Genomic DNA, 15,355 nt, shown 5'->3' with positions numbered 1-15,355 from the left:
CATCTATATATGATTTGTACTAAACACGATAAACACAAATAGATTTCGTGAATTAAAAATGTATATGTTCACGTACTCATATAAAACACAAGTACCGATGATTTTTTTTTTGTCACTCCAAAGTGGAACATTTATAAAAGATCGTGGTAAACGGCGCCACACTAGGAGTTAGTTTGTGTCCGTAGAAAGCTGCGAACCAGTACGAATTGGTGCGCGTTCAAAAGTGGACTTGGCATCAATTTTATTGTTGTTGTTGTTGTTGTTGGTTCGCATAAACATCGACCATGGGCATCTGCTGGCAGGTAAATCTAAACGCAAACATAAACACTGATAGATGGAAAACAGTTTTTTCGAGATGAAAATGTACGCATCTTCTCGAAAGCGGATTTTCCATCTCTTCGGAAACTGAAAGCGTTTCCACGGACCAACGAGCACGACACCGATCACTCTTGTTTTTCTTTACTCGCCGCGAACGTTCTTCCGTTTCTAAACACGAAACCCGCTCATGTTTACTCGCAACAATTACAAACAAGTTTTCCCGCAAAACCAATTAAAATTCGCGCTGTTGTTCTTATATAAGAGCGCATTAACAATTCAAAGTATAATAACATATATTAATGAGCGTTGTTTTTGCAATTTTAAATCTTAATCAAATATCGAATCGAAACGGCGCGTTTTTAACTTTTAACAACTTACGAAAGTTAAACAACGCTCGACCCGAATGGTGATATTCATTTACATAAATTGCAATTGACTTTTTTTTTTAAATATTCAAGTTAAAATTGTTACCTTCGACGGTTTCAAATAAAAATCTACTATCATGAATACTTAAAATATCCGAAATTAGTAAAACTTGCTGTTATTTAAGTATTTTATTATCAATGCATTTTTGTGCTATTATTCAAAAAAATAAACTATAAATAACTATTAATGACCTTAAATTCTAATATGAAGGAAAATGGATGGAAACAACATTCCGTTGTGTTATTTTTCTAGGACAGAATCTAGGAAAATTTTAATAAGGAAATCAATTAGAATTTTAATAAATTGTGCTTTATTGGATTGATTGATGAAGAAAATACTTGACAAAATCTGCAAATTGTTGATTAATATATTTTTGTTTACATTCTTTAACATTAAATAGTAACAAAAATATGACCATTAGTTTTATCAATGCACACAGTTATCTAGTTATTTGTATTCTTTTGAAAAATTTGTTGTTTTTGCAGAATATTTCACATAATAACGAATGTTTAGAATGTATTTTTTAAATGCTACAAAAAGACTGTTCTTGTTTTGAAGTAAAATTGCCATTATAATTATGTCGACATAGATAAAAACTCGAAACGAACTCGAAAGTACGCACTTACAGACTACGACATTGTAGAGTTTCCATCTTCGAGAGTTTAGACAAATACAAATAAATATTTTGAAACTACAAAATATATCATATCGAAGTGTAAACAGAAAATGACGATTATATAATGCGCTATCTATCTAGAGGTTTTTTCTTATATGAATAAAAAATAATCAATAATTTTAAATCCAGTGTAGATATAACTCGAAATTACATAAACTGAGTTATCGATAATAATTAGATATTTTTATTCGAGTATAATATAGGATAAGGTTGAAAAGATCGAAAGTTGCGTTTTATAATTACGTAAATAATATGCTTGGCGCGTTCGAAGGTTCATTTATAAATGTGAATCGATGATCGTATTGCATTTGAAAACAATAAGTGTGCCAACAGCATTGGTTTCGTGGAAAATCAAAGTAAACCGCGAAGATCAAAAACGCATTTGTTAAGCGAAGGTTAAATATCATACATTTCATGTATTTCCACGTTATGCTAATAATATCAACTAAGCCGAATCAGCAAATGTGTAGTAAATTAATTGGAAATATATAGAATTGCCGAATGGAGGAATACGCAGCGCTGCATTGTGATTGGTTGATTCAAACGTATTTTAGGAAAGGCAATGCGTCGATTGGTGCGCTATCTGTATTGCATTCATCATCAACCAATTGGCGAGTTGATGTTGCTTCGTCGGTTGCGCCATCTCGTTGATCAATTGAAACTAGAAATAAACAAATTGTTTTTGTGCAGGTGTTCTTGGTGATTGGATGCATATCTGTTGCTAAAAGCAATGCATTGCCTAAGACTCCCGAAGAATTAGAGGATTTTCTCTATGACGAATACGAAAAGAAAGCCAGCAAGATTTTCTACGATCAGGCTTTGGCAGATTGGAATTATGCGACAGACATTACCAATAAAAACAGCGACCTTGTGGTAAGTAAATGATGGTGATTAGTTTTTTTTCTGGATGTACATGCTTTTGTTTCACGTAATTTTAGACAGAACAAACTTTGATCACTGCTAAATTTGAAAAAGATGTCTTCAATGAATGGTTCAAAGATGCTAAGTTGGATGAGTTTAAGAATGAAAGTGTAAAACGACAACTGAAGTTTCTGAAAATTGTAGGCGACGCAGCACTAGATGAAACCGAGTTGACAAAGGTAAATTCAATTATAAATAAATGAACATGCTATTTAATATTGAATTTCAGTACACTAAAGTTATGAACAATATGACTGAAACATACAGTACTGCGAAAATTTGTCCTTTTAAGAAACAGAAATGTGATATTGATAAAGAAGGATTATCATTAGAACCTGGTAAAATAAAAAAATTGCATTTTAAGTTGAACGATGTAATAATGCATTGTTTGTAGGTATTGAAAGCATCATGAGTAAGTCAAATGATGTGGACGAGTTGTTATATTTTTGGACCAAATGGAGGAATGCAACCGGAACACAATTGGTCTCACCGTTTAAAGTTTATGTTAATTATTCAAAGAAAATCGGCGAAAGAAATGGATTCAATGATAAGGGCGCAATGTGGAGGGGAAGCTACGATTATGAATCAGATGAAGAGTTCATGAATTCCATGGATAAGTTGTGGAAGGAAGTTGAGCCATTGTATAATAAATTACATGGATACGTCAGACAGAAATTGGTGAAGAAATACGGCAAAGAAGTTATGGGAGATGACGATTTAATTCCAGCTCATTTACTAGGTAAATTTTAACTTAATAGAGTTCATATTTATGGAAATACTTCATGATGTATGCAAAATGTTTTTAGGTAACATGTGGGGACAATCTTGGATAAACTTAGCTGATTTGACGAGGCCATATCCGTCGGCCAGTAAAATTGATGTGACTAAAGCATTACAGGAACAAAAATACACGGTAGAAAAAATGTTTGAAAAGTCGAATGAATTTTACATGTCTTTGGGACTACCGACGAACGAAATGTCTTATGGAAAAGATGCAATGATTGAAAAACCGAAAGATAAAGAAGTGTTATGTCATGCTTCTGCATGGGATTTTAGCGATAAGAAAACATTTAGGTAAGCTGAGAATTTTAAAACAGTAATACAGAGTAGATTTGCATTTGTTTACTATTGTAGAATAAAAATGTGCACCGAAGTTAACTACGAAGATTTCGTTACTATTCATCATGAAATGGGTCATATTCAGTATTACATTCAATACAAAGATCAACCAACATCTTTCCGATCCGGCGCTAATCCGGGCTTCCACGAAGCAGTTGGAGACACTATTGCACTTTCTGTTTCGACACCTAAGCATTTGAAAGCAATTGATTTGTTGGATAAGAATTACAAAGAATCCGAAGAGGCTACCATCAATGCACAAATGGATATGGCTTTGGAAAGATTGGCTTTCCTCCCGTTTGGACTTATAGTGGATAAATGGCGTTGGGAAGTCTTTAGTGGAAGTGTAAAACCCAACGAATGGAATAAGAGATGGTGGGAACTAAGGTAATCGTATTTCATGAAAATTAATATTTGTTACCTTCAAATTTGTTTATTATTCTAGAACGAAGTATCAAAAATTGAAATCTCCAACCGAGAGACAAGAATCAGATTTAGATCCTGCAGCTAAGTACCACGTAATAGCAGACAGTCAGTATATTAAGTAAATAATGTGTAATGTACAAGGATTATTGCTTATTTCATATATATATTTGTAGCTATTTCATTGCACACATCTTAGAGTTCCAACTTTATAGAGGACTGTGTATTACAGCTTTAGAATATGATCCTAAAAATAAGGAATCAAAACCATTGCATAATTGTGATTTCTACAATAACAAGGAAGTTGGAAAGAAATTAAAGTATGTATATTCGAATTAAATAAAATATGAAACAAATGTAAATAATCCTTCATTTTATGTTTAGGGCTGGTTTATCATTAGGATTAAGTCAAAATTGGAAGCAAGCTTTGAAAGCAATGACAGGAGAAGAAAATTTGAGCTCTAAAGCAATTTTGGAGTACTTTGAACCATTAATAAAATATTTGGATCAAAATAAAGAGCACACAACGGAAGAATTGGTAGATTATATCAAAGGAGATTACGAAAAGAAAGCTAGCGAAATGTGCACTGCGCAGAATAACGCCGATTGGAACTATAATACCGATATTACTGAAAAAAATAATGAGTTGGCTGTAAGTATATTAAATTGTTTCAAATTTTAGTTTAGTACATTTGTTAATGTTTATGTTTCAGACGCAACAAACTTTGGCCTATGCAAAGTTCGAAAAAGAACAATACAATGAATGGTTCAAAAATGCAAATGCAGATGAAGTAACTGATCCAGCTATTAAGAGACAACTAAAATATTTAAAAGTTGTAGGAAAGGCTGCTCTGGAAGAAAATAAATTGGAACAGGTATATCAAGTTTATGTGATGTTTATTAAATCTTATATTTTTAATATTTCAGTATACTAAAACTGTGAATGAAATGAGTGGTGTATATAGTACTGCAAAAATTTGTCCATTTGATAATCAGAAATGTGATATAAAAACCCAAGGATTGTCTTTAGAGCCAGGTAAGAATATAACGATTATTTTGAAGTTTCAATCTAGTATATCTTTATTATATTTCAGGTATTGAAAGCATTATGAGTACATCAAAGAATGAAAAGGAGTTATTGTATGCGTGGAGTGCTTGGAGAGATGCAACTGGAATGAAATTGCATAAACAATTTCAGACCTATGTAGATTTATCGAATGAAATTGGTAAAGCTAATAATTTCAAAGACAAAGGCGAAATGTGGAGAAATAGCTATGACTATAAAAGCGATAAAGATTTTGTTGATTCTATGGATAAGTTATGGACCGAAGTTGAACCATTATATAACAAATTACATGGGTATGTCAGAGAGATATTATTGAAGAAATATGGCAAGGAAGTTATGGGAGATGACAATTTAATTCCAGCTCATTTACTAGGTAAATTCTAACTTAGTAGAGTTAATACTTATGGAAATACTTCATAATGTATACAAAATGTTTTTAGGTAACATGTGGGGACAATCTTGGATAAACTTAGCTGATTTGACAAGGCCTTATCCGTCGGCCAGTAAAATTGATGTGACCAAAGCATTACAGGAACAAAAATATACGGTAGAAAAAATGTTTGAAAAGTCGAATGAATTTTACATGTCTTTGGGACTACCGACGAATGAAATGTCTTATGGAAAAGATGCAATGATTGTAAAACCACAAGATAGGGAAGTGTTATGTCATGCTTCAGCATGGGATTTCTGTGATAAAAAGACATACAGGTAAAATTGATGTCTTAATTATCTTTAATTATTTGCATTGACAAACATATTTTCAGAATTAAAATGTGTACCGAAGTTAACTACGAAGATTTCATTACAATCCATCATGAAATGGGTCATATTCAATATTTCATTCAATACAAAAATCAATCAATTTCATTCCGTGATGGTGCAAATCCGGGCTTCCACGAAGCAGTTGGAGACACTATTGCACTTTCTGTTTCGACTCCTAAGCATTTAAAAGCAATTGAATTGTTGGATAAGAACTACAAAGAATCCGAAGAGGCTACCATCAATGCGCAAATGGATATGGCTTTGGAAAGATTGGCTTTCCTTCCCTTTGGACTTATAGTGGATAAATGGCGTTGGGAAGTGTTTAGTGGAGACGTAAAGCCTGACAAATGGAATAAGAGATGGTGGGAACTTAGGTAACTTTATTTAATAAAAATCAATATTTGCCATTGTTATTCATAATTTCTAGATCAAAATATCAAAAGTTGAAACCACCAACAGATAGACCAGAAATCAATTTGGATCCTGCTTCCAAGTACCATGTCGTAGGCGACAGTCAATATATCAAGTATAAACTTTATATCCAAAAATTATTACTTATACTTATTAAAACTATTTTTTTAGCTATTTTGTAGCTCATATCTTGGAGTTCCAACTCTATAGAGGACTGTGTATTACAGCTGGAGAATATGATCCTAACAATAAGGAATCAAAACCATTACATAATTGTGATTTCTACAAAAACCAAGAAGTTGGAAAGAAATTAAAGTATGTTTATTTGAAATACACAATATATCGCATAGATTTAAACTTTTTTCAAATTTATTGTTAGGGCTGGCTTATCATTAGGACTAAGTCAAAATTGGAAGGAAGCTTTGAAAGCAATGACAGGAGAAGAAGATTTGAGCTCTAAAGCAATTCTGGAGTACTTTGAACCTTTAATAAAATATTTGGATCAAGATAAAGAGCACTCTACTGAAGAATTGGTAGAATATATCAAAGGAGATTACGAAAAGAAAGCTAGCGAAATGTGCACAGCACAGAATAACGCCGATTGGAACTATAATACCGATATAACTGAAAAAAATAATGAGTTAGCTGTAAATCTATAAAATTATTTCAAACTTTAGTTTAGTACATTTGTGAATGTTTATGTTACAGACGCAACAAACTTTGGCCTATGCAAAGTTCGAAAAAGAACAATACAATGAATGGTTCAAAAATGCAAATGCAGATGAAGTAACTGATCCAGCTATTAAGAGACAGCTAAAATATTTAAAAGTTGTAGGAAAGGCTGCTCTGGAAGAAAATAAATTAGAACAGGTATATCAAGTTTATAACATGTTTATTAAATCTTATATTTTCGATATTTCAGTATACTAAAACTGTGAATGAAATGAGTGGTGTATACAGTACTGCAAAAATTTGTCCATTTGATAATCAGAAATGTGATATAAAAACCGAAGGATTGTCTTTAGAGCCAGGTAAGAATAGAAAGATTAAATGAAGTTTCAATCTTGGATATCTTTATTGTATTTCAGGTATTGAAAGCATTATGAGCACCTCAAAGAATGAAAAGGAATTATTATATGCGTGGAGTGCTTGGAGAGATGCAACTGGAATGAATTTGCGTAAACAATTTCAGACATATGTAGATTTATCGAATGAAATTGGTAAAGCTAATAATTTCAAAGACAAAGGCGAAATGTGGAGAAGTAGCTATGACTATAAAAGCGATAAAGATTTTGTTGATTCTATGGATAAGTTATGGACGAAAGTTCAACCATTATACAACAAATTGCATAGATACGTAAGACAAAAATTAATGGATAAACATGGTAAAAATGTTATGGGAGATGACGATTTAATTCCAGCTCATTTACTAGGTAAATTCTAACTTAATATACTTCATACTTATGGAAATACTTCATAATGTATACAAAATGTTTTTAGGTAATATGTGGGGACAATCTTGGATAAACTTAGCTGAGTTGACAAGACCTTATCCGTCGGCCAGTAAAATTGATGTGACCAAAGCATTACAGGAAAAAGAATACACGGTAGAAAAAATGTTTGAAAAGTCGAATGAATTTTACATGTCTTTGGGTCTACCAACAAACGAAATGTCTTATGGAAAGGATGCAATGATTGTAAAACCACAAGATAGGGAAGTGTTATGTCATGCTTCAGCATGGGATTTCTGTGATAAAAAGACATACAGGTAAAATTGATGACTTAATTATCTTGAATTATTTGTTTTAACAAATATAATTCTAGAATTAAAATGTGCACCGAAGTTAACTACGAAGATTTCATTACTATCCATCATGAAATGGGTCATATTCAATATTTCATTCAATATAAAAATCAACCAATTTCTTTCCGCGATGGTGCGAATCCGGGCTTCCATGAAGCCGTTGGAGATACAATTGCACTTTCTGTTTCGACTCCTAAGCATTTAAAAGCAATTGAATTGTTGGATGAAAACTACAAAGAATCTGAAGAGGCTACCATCAATGCGCAAATGGATATGGCTTTGGAAAGATTGGCTTTCCTTCCCTTTGGACTTATTGTGGATAAATGGCGTTGGGAAGTGTTTAGTGGAGATGTAAAGCCCGACAAATGGAATAACAGATGGTGGGAACTTAGGTAATTTTATTTGAAGCAAATCAATATTTGCAATAAAATAATTTAAATCATGGTTTACCTTAAATTTTAGATCAAAGTATCAAAAGTTGAAACCACCAACAGATAGATCAGAAAAGTATTTGGATCCTGCTGCCAAATACCACGTCGTAGGCGACAGTCAATATATTAAGTAAATATTTTGCAGTATGCATGAATTATAAATTATACTTATTCAAACTATTTTTTTTAGCTATTTTGTAGCTCATATCTTGGAGTTCCAACTTTACAGAGGACTGTGTATTACAGCTGGAGAATATGATCCTAACAATAAGAAATCAAAACCATTGCATAATTGTGATTTCTACAAAAACCAGGAAGTTGGAAAGAAATTAAAGTATGTTTATTTGAATTATATAAAATATCAAAGAAATGCAAATAATCTTTTATGTTTAGGGCTGGCTTATCATTAGGATTAAGTCAAAATTGGAAGGAAGCTTTGAAAGCAATGACAGGAGAAGAAGATTTGAGTGCCGACGCAATTTTGGAGTACTTTGAACCACTAGACAACTATTTGACCAAAATCTTGAAAAACGGATCTTCACCAATTGGTTCCACGTTTTCAGTTTGCCTATTATCGTTATTGCTAGTACTGTTCCGTTGAGTTTATTAATCGTTATAGGATTTAATTTAGAATTTGTTAACATTTTTAGTAGAATTTAAAAATAAAAATAAACTTTATAATTTTTAGTTTCTTTGTGATATGGTAAATCTAGTCTTTGAACCTGTTTTTGTAAATTAAAAAAAAAGGTCGTGCATTAGAAAAACTAATTTAATATGGGATTAATATAGGATAGATCGGATTGGAAAGAGTAGTGCAGTTTTAACTTTCAAACTGTTGTATGTCTTTCGTGTCGCTTTTTATTATATGACAACTCGCTGTTTCGAGCAGTGATTTATCTTATTTATAATGTTACGTTTGATATGGGTAAGTGTCGATGGTTAAGAGTGTCGATTTGTTGATGAAGTATTTTAGGTGTTTGGTTTGATTGCTTTGCTCGATGCCCAACAACACTCAGAGGAATTATTGAAGGATTTTATTGAAAACGAATACGAGGCTGAATACACGAGGCTCACTCATGACGCTATGATGAGCTCGTACGATTACTTCACAAACTCATCTTTAGATCGATGGAACTATTACGTTAGTATTATCAATCCTCTTCTCGCAATGCAAAATTTAAAATTGATTATCGAATGTAAAGCAATTTTTATTATATGTCATTATCATTGGTGTGCCAAAACGCGAGTCTCTTCATAAGTAATCTCAGTTGATGTCTTTAAATTCAGAAAAGAATAATAAACTTACATTTTTATCATAGTTGAATGAAAAGTCAAAGAAAATGCAGTTCGAGTATGAAGCCTATCAAGAGTGGTTTAAAGATTGGAAGCTCGAGGATATTAAAGATCCATTACTTCGACGAAAGGTCATGTTTGCGAAAGATATAAATGAGGCTATTCTGGGAACGGAAACATCAGAGGTATATGCAATGAAGATTTTGTAAATTCTGAATTTGTATCTTTGTATTTATGCAGTATACGGTGATAATAGACCAGATGCGAAAGTTGTCGGATATATCATTGTGTCCGATATTTAATCAAACATGCAAGGAGGGCAGCGAAGAGGTGATGGATATTAGTGAGTGTGGTTGAAAGTAGTATGAAGCTTGGAATTTATGTAACAGTTTTGTATGGTAGGTAAAATGGATATGCAGCAGATCAGAGAAAACGTGAGAATATACGAATTTCTTGCGCAGAGGCAACAGAATACTAAGGAGCGAAGACATCTGTGGAGCCGCTATATGGATCTCTCGAATAAAATTGCTAAACTGCTTGGATTCAAGAATAAAATGGAGCAGTGGACTTACGTGTACGAGATGGACAATTTCGAAGCTTCCATCGAGAAGCTGTGGGCTGATAGTCACCCGTTATTAATGAAATTACACAAGTATCTGTTCAATGATTGCCGTAAAAAGTTTGGGAAAAAGTCCTTCGGTGACGACTATCTCATCCCGTATTTTCATTTAGGTTGTTTGTTACCCAATTAGGCTGTCTGTACATATTGTGTTCTGATGGACACTCGTCTATCTTTTGTTACAGATGATTACCTGTCTTTCGCAGATGTACCCTATCCGAACATAAGACCATTGCAGATCACTGCTATAATTCAATACAACAATTACACTCTGCGTGACATTGGCAGATTGGTGAATGACTTTTACTTATCATTAGGACTGGAGGACGTAATGGTAAGCATGCAAAACGATTCTGTGCTAACTGAATCTCCGCCGACAAATATGGATTGTCACGATTCCTCCTGGGACTTGTTTGATAAGAAAACTTATAGGTATATAAATCTGCACAAGGTAATACCAACATCAAGATAGTCAATACATTATGCCCAACAGAATACTCTTATGCGGCAAGCCAAACTTCCACAGTTACTTCCGATTGCACCACGAACTCGGCCACATTCAGTATAACATTTTGTACAAGGAGCAGCCATCGATGTTCCGTTTGGCAACTACTTTCGCGTTCCACGCAGCAATCGGGGAAACATTCTTGTTATCAACATACTCCCAGAAATACTTCTTGGACAGAGGACTGATCTACAAAGAAGTTCACTCCAAGGAGACGCTTGTAAATAAGATGATGTTCATGGCTAGACAAAGGTTGCTCTTCTTACCTTACGGTTACTTAGTCGACAAGTGGCGCTGGGATGTTTTTACTGGTAAAACGACTGAAGAAAATTGGAACAAGAGGTGGTGGGATCTAAGGTTAGAGCAATAATTCAATTTTTTAAATTTGTGAAATCTAAATTATCAAAATTTACAGAAAGGAGATTCAAATGGTGAAAGCACCCGTGAACATAACTGAGGAACATCTGGATCCACTGTTCAACTTCCACATCGCGTACGATCAGCAATACATTAACTATTTTCTGGCCACCTATCTGCAATTTCAGTTGCATCGTGGTTTCTGTCAGATTGCAGGTGAATACAATCCGAAGAACAAGAGCTCTAAACCGCTCCATGACTGCAACTATTACGGAAACAAGGAAGTCGGTGCTAGAATTAGGTAATCGAATCCTTTTTATGTGCGAAACATTATTTAATCTGTTTTCATCTTTAGGCAAGGATTGAGTTACGGTCGCAGCAAACCTTGGTACGAGGTGTTGGATACGTTGATTGGTGAACGAGAGCTAAAGGCGGACGCTATGATCGAATATTTTGAGCCTCTAGTTGAATTCTTAGATGAACAGAACGCCGTATCCCGCATTAATCAATCTGTTTATTTGTTCTTTTACCTCGTCTGTCTTCATTTACTTTTGTTCTGAACTACGATTAATTTCTATTACTGTTAAAAATTTCTAAAACCAACAAAAATAACTATTACTTTCTAATATTTCATATATTTAATATATATATCTAATATTATTTTAGATAATATTGATATTATATTAGTAAATATGAATATAATATTAGATATTATAGTTGAAGAGATTTTCACCAAGTGTTCAGTTAATTGTCAGATGAGATTTCTCTTTTGTTACCTTTTAATGTTATTTTGAACCAAATAAAAGTGTGATTATACAATCTGAGTCCACCGGTAAAAGGGCCTCACAGTTCAGACACTGGCGGTAATTGTGGATGCGCTCCTTCAGCAGATAGTTCTGCATCTTCAAGTATTGACATTCCTCGATCATCTTGTATATGGATGCGTCGACCTTCACTACCCGGTTTCAGAACAACAGTAATTCCTTTCTATAGCCGGACACTGCGATTTAGACCTCTTTAACAGGTTGATCGTTGAAAATCGGAAACGGCATTGTTTTTCTTCCTGCAGATTGCAGACAGTTTCAACAAGTTCTCGCCTTGTTTCTCGATGCCTTCGAGGAATTTTATGGTCTCGTTGCTTTCCAGAGTGAGATGGGTCAGGTTCATCTCGTCGAGTATGCGTTCGGCTCTTGACGACTTTGAAGACGCACTCGAAATGGTTTAGTTCATCGTTGGCAGGTGAAGAAGATATGAGCTCTAAAGCAATTTTGGAGTACTTTGAACCACTAGACAACTAAAATCTTTAAAAACAGATCTTCACCGCTTGGGACCACGTTTGCAGTTTGCCTATTATTGCTATTGCTAGTACTGTTCCGTTGAGTTTATTAATCGGTATAGGATTAAATTTAGAATTTGTTAACATTTTTAGTGGAATTTAAAAATAAAAATAAACTTTATAATTTTTAGTTTCTTTGTGATATGGTAAATCTAGTTTTTGAAGCTATTTTTATGAATAAAAAAAATGCGGAGCATTAGAAAAAGTAATATAATATGGGATTAATGTAGGATAGATCGGATTGGAAAGAGCAGTATAGTTTTAACTTTCAAACTGTTGTATGTCTTTCGTGTCCCTTTTTATTATATGACAACTCGCTGTTTCGAGCAGTGATTTATCTTATTTATAATGTTACGTTTGATATGGGTAAGTATCGATGGTTAACAGCATCGGATTTGCTGATGAAGTATTTTAGGTGTTTGGTTTGTTTGCTTTGCTCGATGCCCAACGACACTCGGAGGAATTATTGAAGGATTTTATTGAAAACGAATACGAGGCTGAATACACGAAGCTCACTCATGACACTATGATGAGCTTGTACGATTACTTCACAAACTCATCTTTAGATCGATGGAACTATTACGTTAGTATTATCGATTTGTTCATTCTCAATCCTCCTCTTGCAATGCAAAGTTTAAAATTGCGAGTCTCTTCATAAGTAATCTCAGTTGATGCCTTTAAATTGAGAAAAGAAAGCGATTGGTTTTTCATTACGTTTCTGATCAAGGGAGTTCTTGAATAATAAACTTACATTTTTATCATAGTTGAATGAAAACTCAAAGAAAATGCAGTTCGAGTATGAAGCCTATCAAGAGTGGTTTAAAGATTGGAAGCTCGAGGATATTAAAGATCCATTACTTCGACGAAAGGTCATGTTTGCGAAAGATATAAATGAGGCTATTCTGGGAACGGAAACATCAGAGGTATATGCAATGAAGATTTTGTAAATTATGAATTTGTATCTTTGTATTTATACAGTATACGGTGATAATAGAGCAAATGCGAAAGTTGTCGGACATATCATTGTGTCCGATATTTAATCAAACATGCAAGGAGGGCAGCGAAGAGGTGATGGATATTAGTGAGTGTGGTTGAAAATAGTATCGAGCTTGGAACTTATGTAACAGTTTTGTATGATAGGTAAAATGAATAAGCAGCAGATCAGTGAAAACGTGAGACTATACGCATTTCTGGCGCAGAGGCAACAGAATACTAAGGAGCGAAGACATCTGTGGAGCCGCTATTTGGATCTCTCGAATAAAATTGCTAAGCTGCTTGGATTCAAGAATAAAATGGAGCAGTGGACTTACGTGTACGAGATGGAAAATTTCGAAGCTTCCATTGAGAAGCTGTGGACTGATAGTCACCCGTTATTAATGAAATTACACAAGTATCTGTTCAATGATTGCCGTAAAATGTTTGGAAAAAAGTCCTTCGGTGACGACTATCTCATCCCGTATTTTCATTTAGGTTGTTTCTTGCCCAATGAGGCTGTACATGTTGCGTTGCTGATGGACACTCTTCTATATTTTTTTTGTTACAGATGATTACCTGTCTTTCGCAGATGTACCCTATCCGGACATAAGACCATTGCAGATCTCTGCTATAATTCTTTACAACAATTACACTCTGCATGACATTGGCAGATTGGTGAATGACTTTTACTTATCATTAGGACTGGAGGACGTAACGGTAAGCATGCAAAATGATTCTGTGTTAACTGAATATCCGCCGACAAATATGAATTGTCAAGCTTCGTCGTGGGACATGTTTGATAAGAAAACTTATAGGTATATAAATCTGCACAATTTAATACCATCATCAAGATAATCAATTCATTATGTCCAACAGATTAATGTTCTGCGGCACGCCAAACTACTACAGTTACATTCAATTGCACCACGAGCTCGGCCACATTCAGTATGACATTTTATACAAGGAGCAGCCGTCGGTGTTCCGTATGGGAACTACTTTTGCATTCCACGAAGCAATCGGAGAAACATTCTTGTTATCAACATACTCCCAAAGATACTTCTTGGACAGAGGACTGATCGACAAAGAATTTCACAGCAAGGAGTCGCTTGTAAATAAGATGATGTTCATGGCTAAACAAAGGTTGCTCTTCCTACCTCACGGTTACTTAGTCGACAAGTGGCGCTGGGATGTTTTTACTGGTAAAACGACTGAAGAAAATTGGAACAAAAGTTGGTGGGATCTCAGGTCAGAGCAATAATTCAGTTTTAGAAATATGTGAAATCTAAATTATCAAAATTTACAGAAGGGAGATTCAAATGGTGAAAGCACCCGTGAACATAACTGAGGAACATCTGGATCCACTGTTCAACTTCCACATCGCGTACGATCAGCAATACGTTAACTATTTTCTGGCCACCTACCTGCAATTTCAGTTGCATCGTGGTTTCTGTCAGATTGCAGGTGAATACGATCCGAAGAACAAGAGCTCTAAACCGCTCCACGACTGTAACTATTACGGAAACAAGGAAGTCGGTGCTAGAATTAGGTAATCAAATCCTTTTTATCTGCGAAACATTATTTAATTTGTTTCCATCTTTAGGCAAGGATTGAGTTACGGTCGTAGCAAACCTTGGTACGAGGTGTTGGATGCGTTGATTGGTGAACGAGAGCTGAAGGCGGACGCCATGATCGAATATTTTGAGCCTCTAGCTGAATTCTTAGATGAACAGAACGCCGTATCCCACATTAATCAATCTGTTTATTTGTTCTTTTACCTCGTCTGTCTTCATTTACTTTTATTCTGAACAACGATTAATTTCTATTACTGTTAACATTTTCGTAAACCAACAAAAATCACTATAACTTTCTAATATTTAATATATATATCTAATATTATTTTAGATAATATTGAT

General features: G+C 34.2%; 2 protein-coding genes across 4 annotated transcripts; both read left to right on the top strand.

The window, feature by feature from the left end:
* Nucleotides 1-152: 152 nt before the first annotated feature.
* On the top strand, nt 153-9,044 carry LOC108566579 (angiotensin-converting enzyme-like). Its single transcript, XM_017926548.1, has 26 exons — nt 153-302; nt 2,111-2,293; nt 2,359-2,520; nt 2,571-2,679; nt 2,736-3,080; nt 3,148-3,415; nt 3,476-3,847; nt 3,906-4,004; nt 4,060-4,203; nt 4,268-4,535; nt 4,597-4,758; nt 4,811-4,919; nt 4,978-5,322; nt 5,390-5,657; nt 5,714-6,085; nt 6,139-6,237; nt 6,294-6,437; nt 6,502-6,769; nt 6,831-6,992; nt 7,045-7,153; nt 7,211-7,555; nt 7,623-7,890; nt 7,947-8,318; nt 8,389-8,487; nt 8,548-8,691; nt 8,751-9,044. Exons 1-26 carry the CDS (start codon nt 285-287, stop codon nt 8,956-8,958), a joined length of 5,442 nt encoding a protein of 1,813 aa, XP_017782037.1. The 5' UTR covers nt 153-284; the 3' UTR covers nt 8,959-9,044.
* An 89-nt stretch (nt 9,045-9,133) lies between these two features.
* On the top strand, nt 9,134-15,317 carry LOC108566581 (angiotensin-converting enzyme-like). Of its 3 annotated transcripts, none has more exons than XM_017926551.1 (9): nt 9,134-9,282; nt 12,883-13,050; nt 13,232-13,390; nt 13,446-13,548; nt 13,608-13,937; nt 14,011-14,257; nt 14,319-14,687; nt 14,746-14,988; nt 15,043-15,317. In XM_017926551.1, exons 1-9 carry the CDS (start codon nt 9,265-9,267, stop codon nt 15,245-15,247), a joined length of 1,842 nt encoding a protein of 613 aa, XP_017782040.1. In that variant the 5' UTR covers nt 9,134-9,264; the 3' UTR covers nt 15,248-15,317. The 3 variants fall into 3 exon arrangements, with proteins under 3 accessions (XP_017782040.1, XP_017782038.1, XP_017782039.1); XM_017926549.1 differs by lacking the exons at nt 12,883-13,050; nt 13,232-13,390; nt 13,446-13,548; ... (3 more) ...; nt 14,746-14,988; nt 15,043-15,317 and adding exons at nt 9,331-9,498; nt 9,677-9,835; nt 9,891-9,993; ... (3 more) ...; nt 11,190-11,432; nt 11,487-11,718 and having other exon boundaries at nt 9,142-9,282; XM_017926550.1 differs by lacking the exon at nt 9,134-9,282 and adding an exon at nt 12,662-12,833.
* Nucleotides 15,318-15,355: the final 38 nt, after the last annotated feature.

This window comes from Nicrophorus vespilloides, unplaced genomic scaffold, assembly GCF_001412225.1.
Source record: "Nicrophorus vespilloides isolate i.1.1-1 unplaced genomic scaffold, Nicve_v1.0, whole genome shotgun sequence".
NCBI classification, from domain to species: Eukaryota; Metazoa; Arthropoda; class Insecta; order Coleoptera; family Silphidae; genus Nicrophorus; species Nicrophorus vespilloides.
This window is presented reverse-complemented; position numbering and strand designations above follow the sequence as displayed.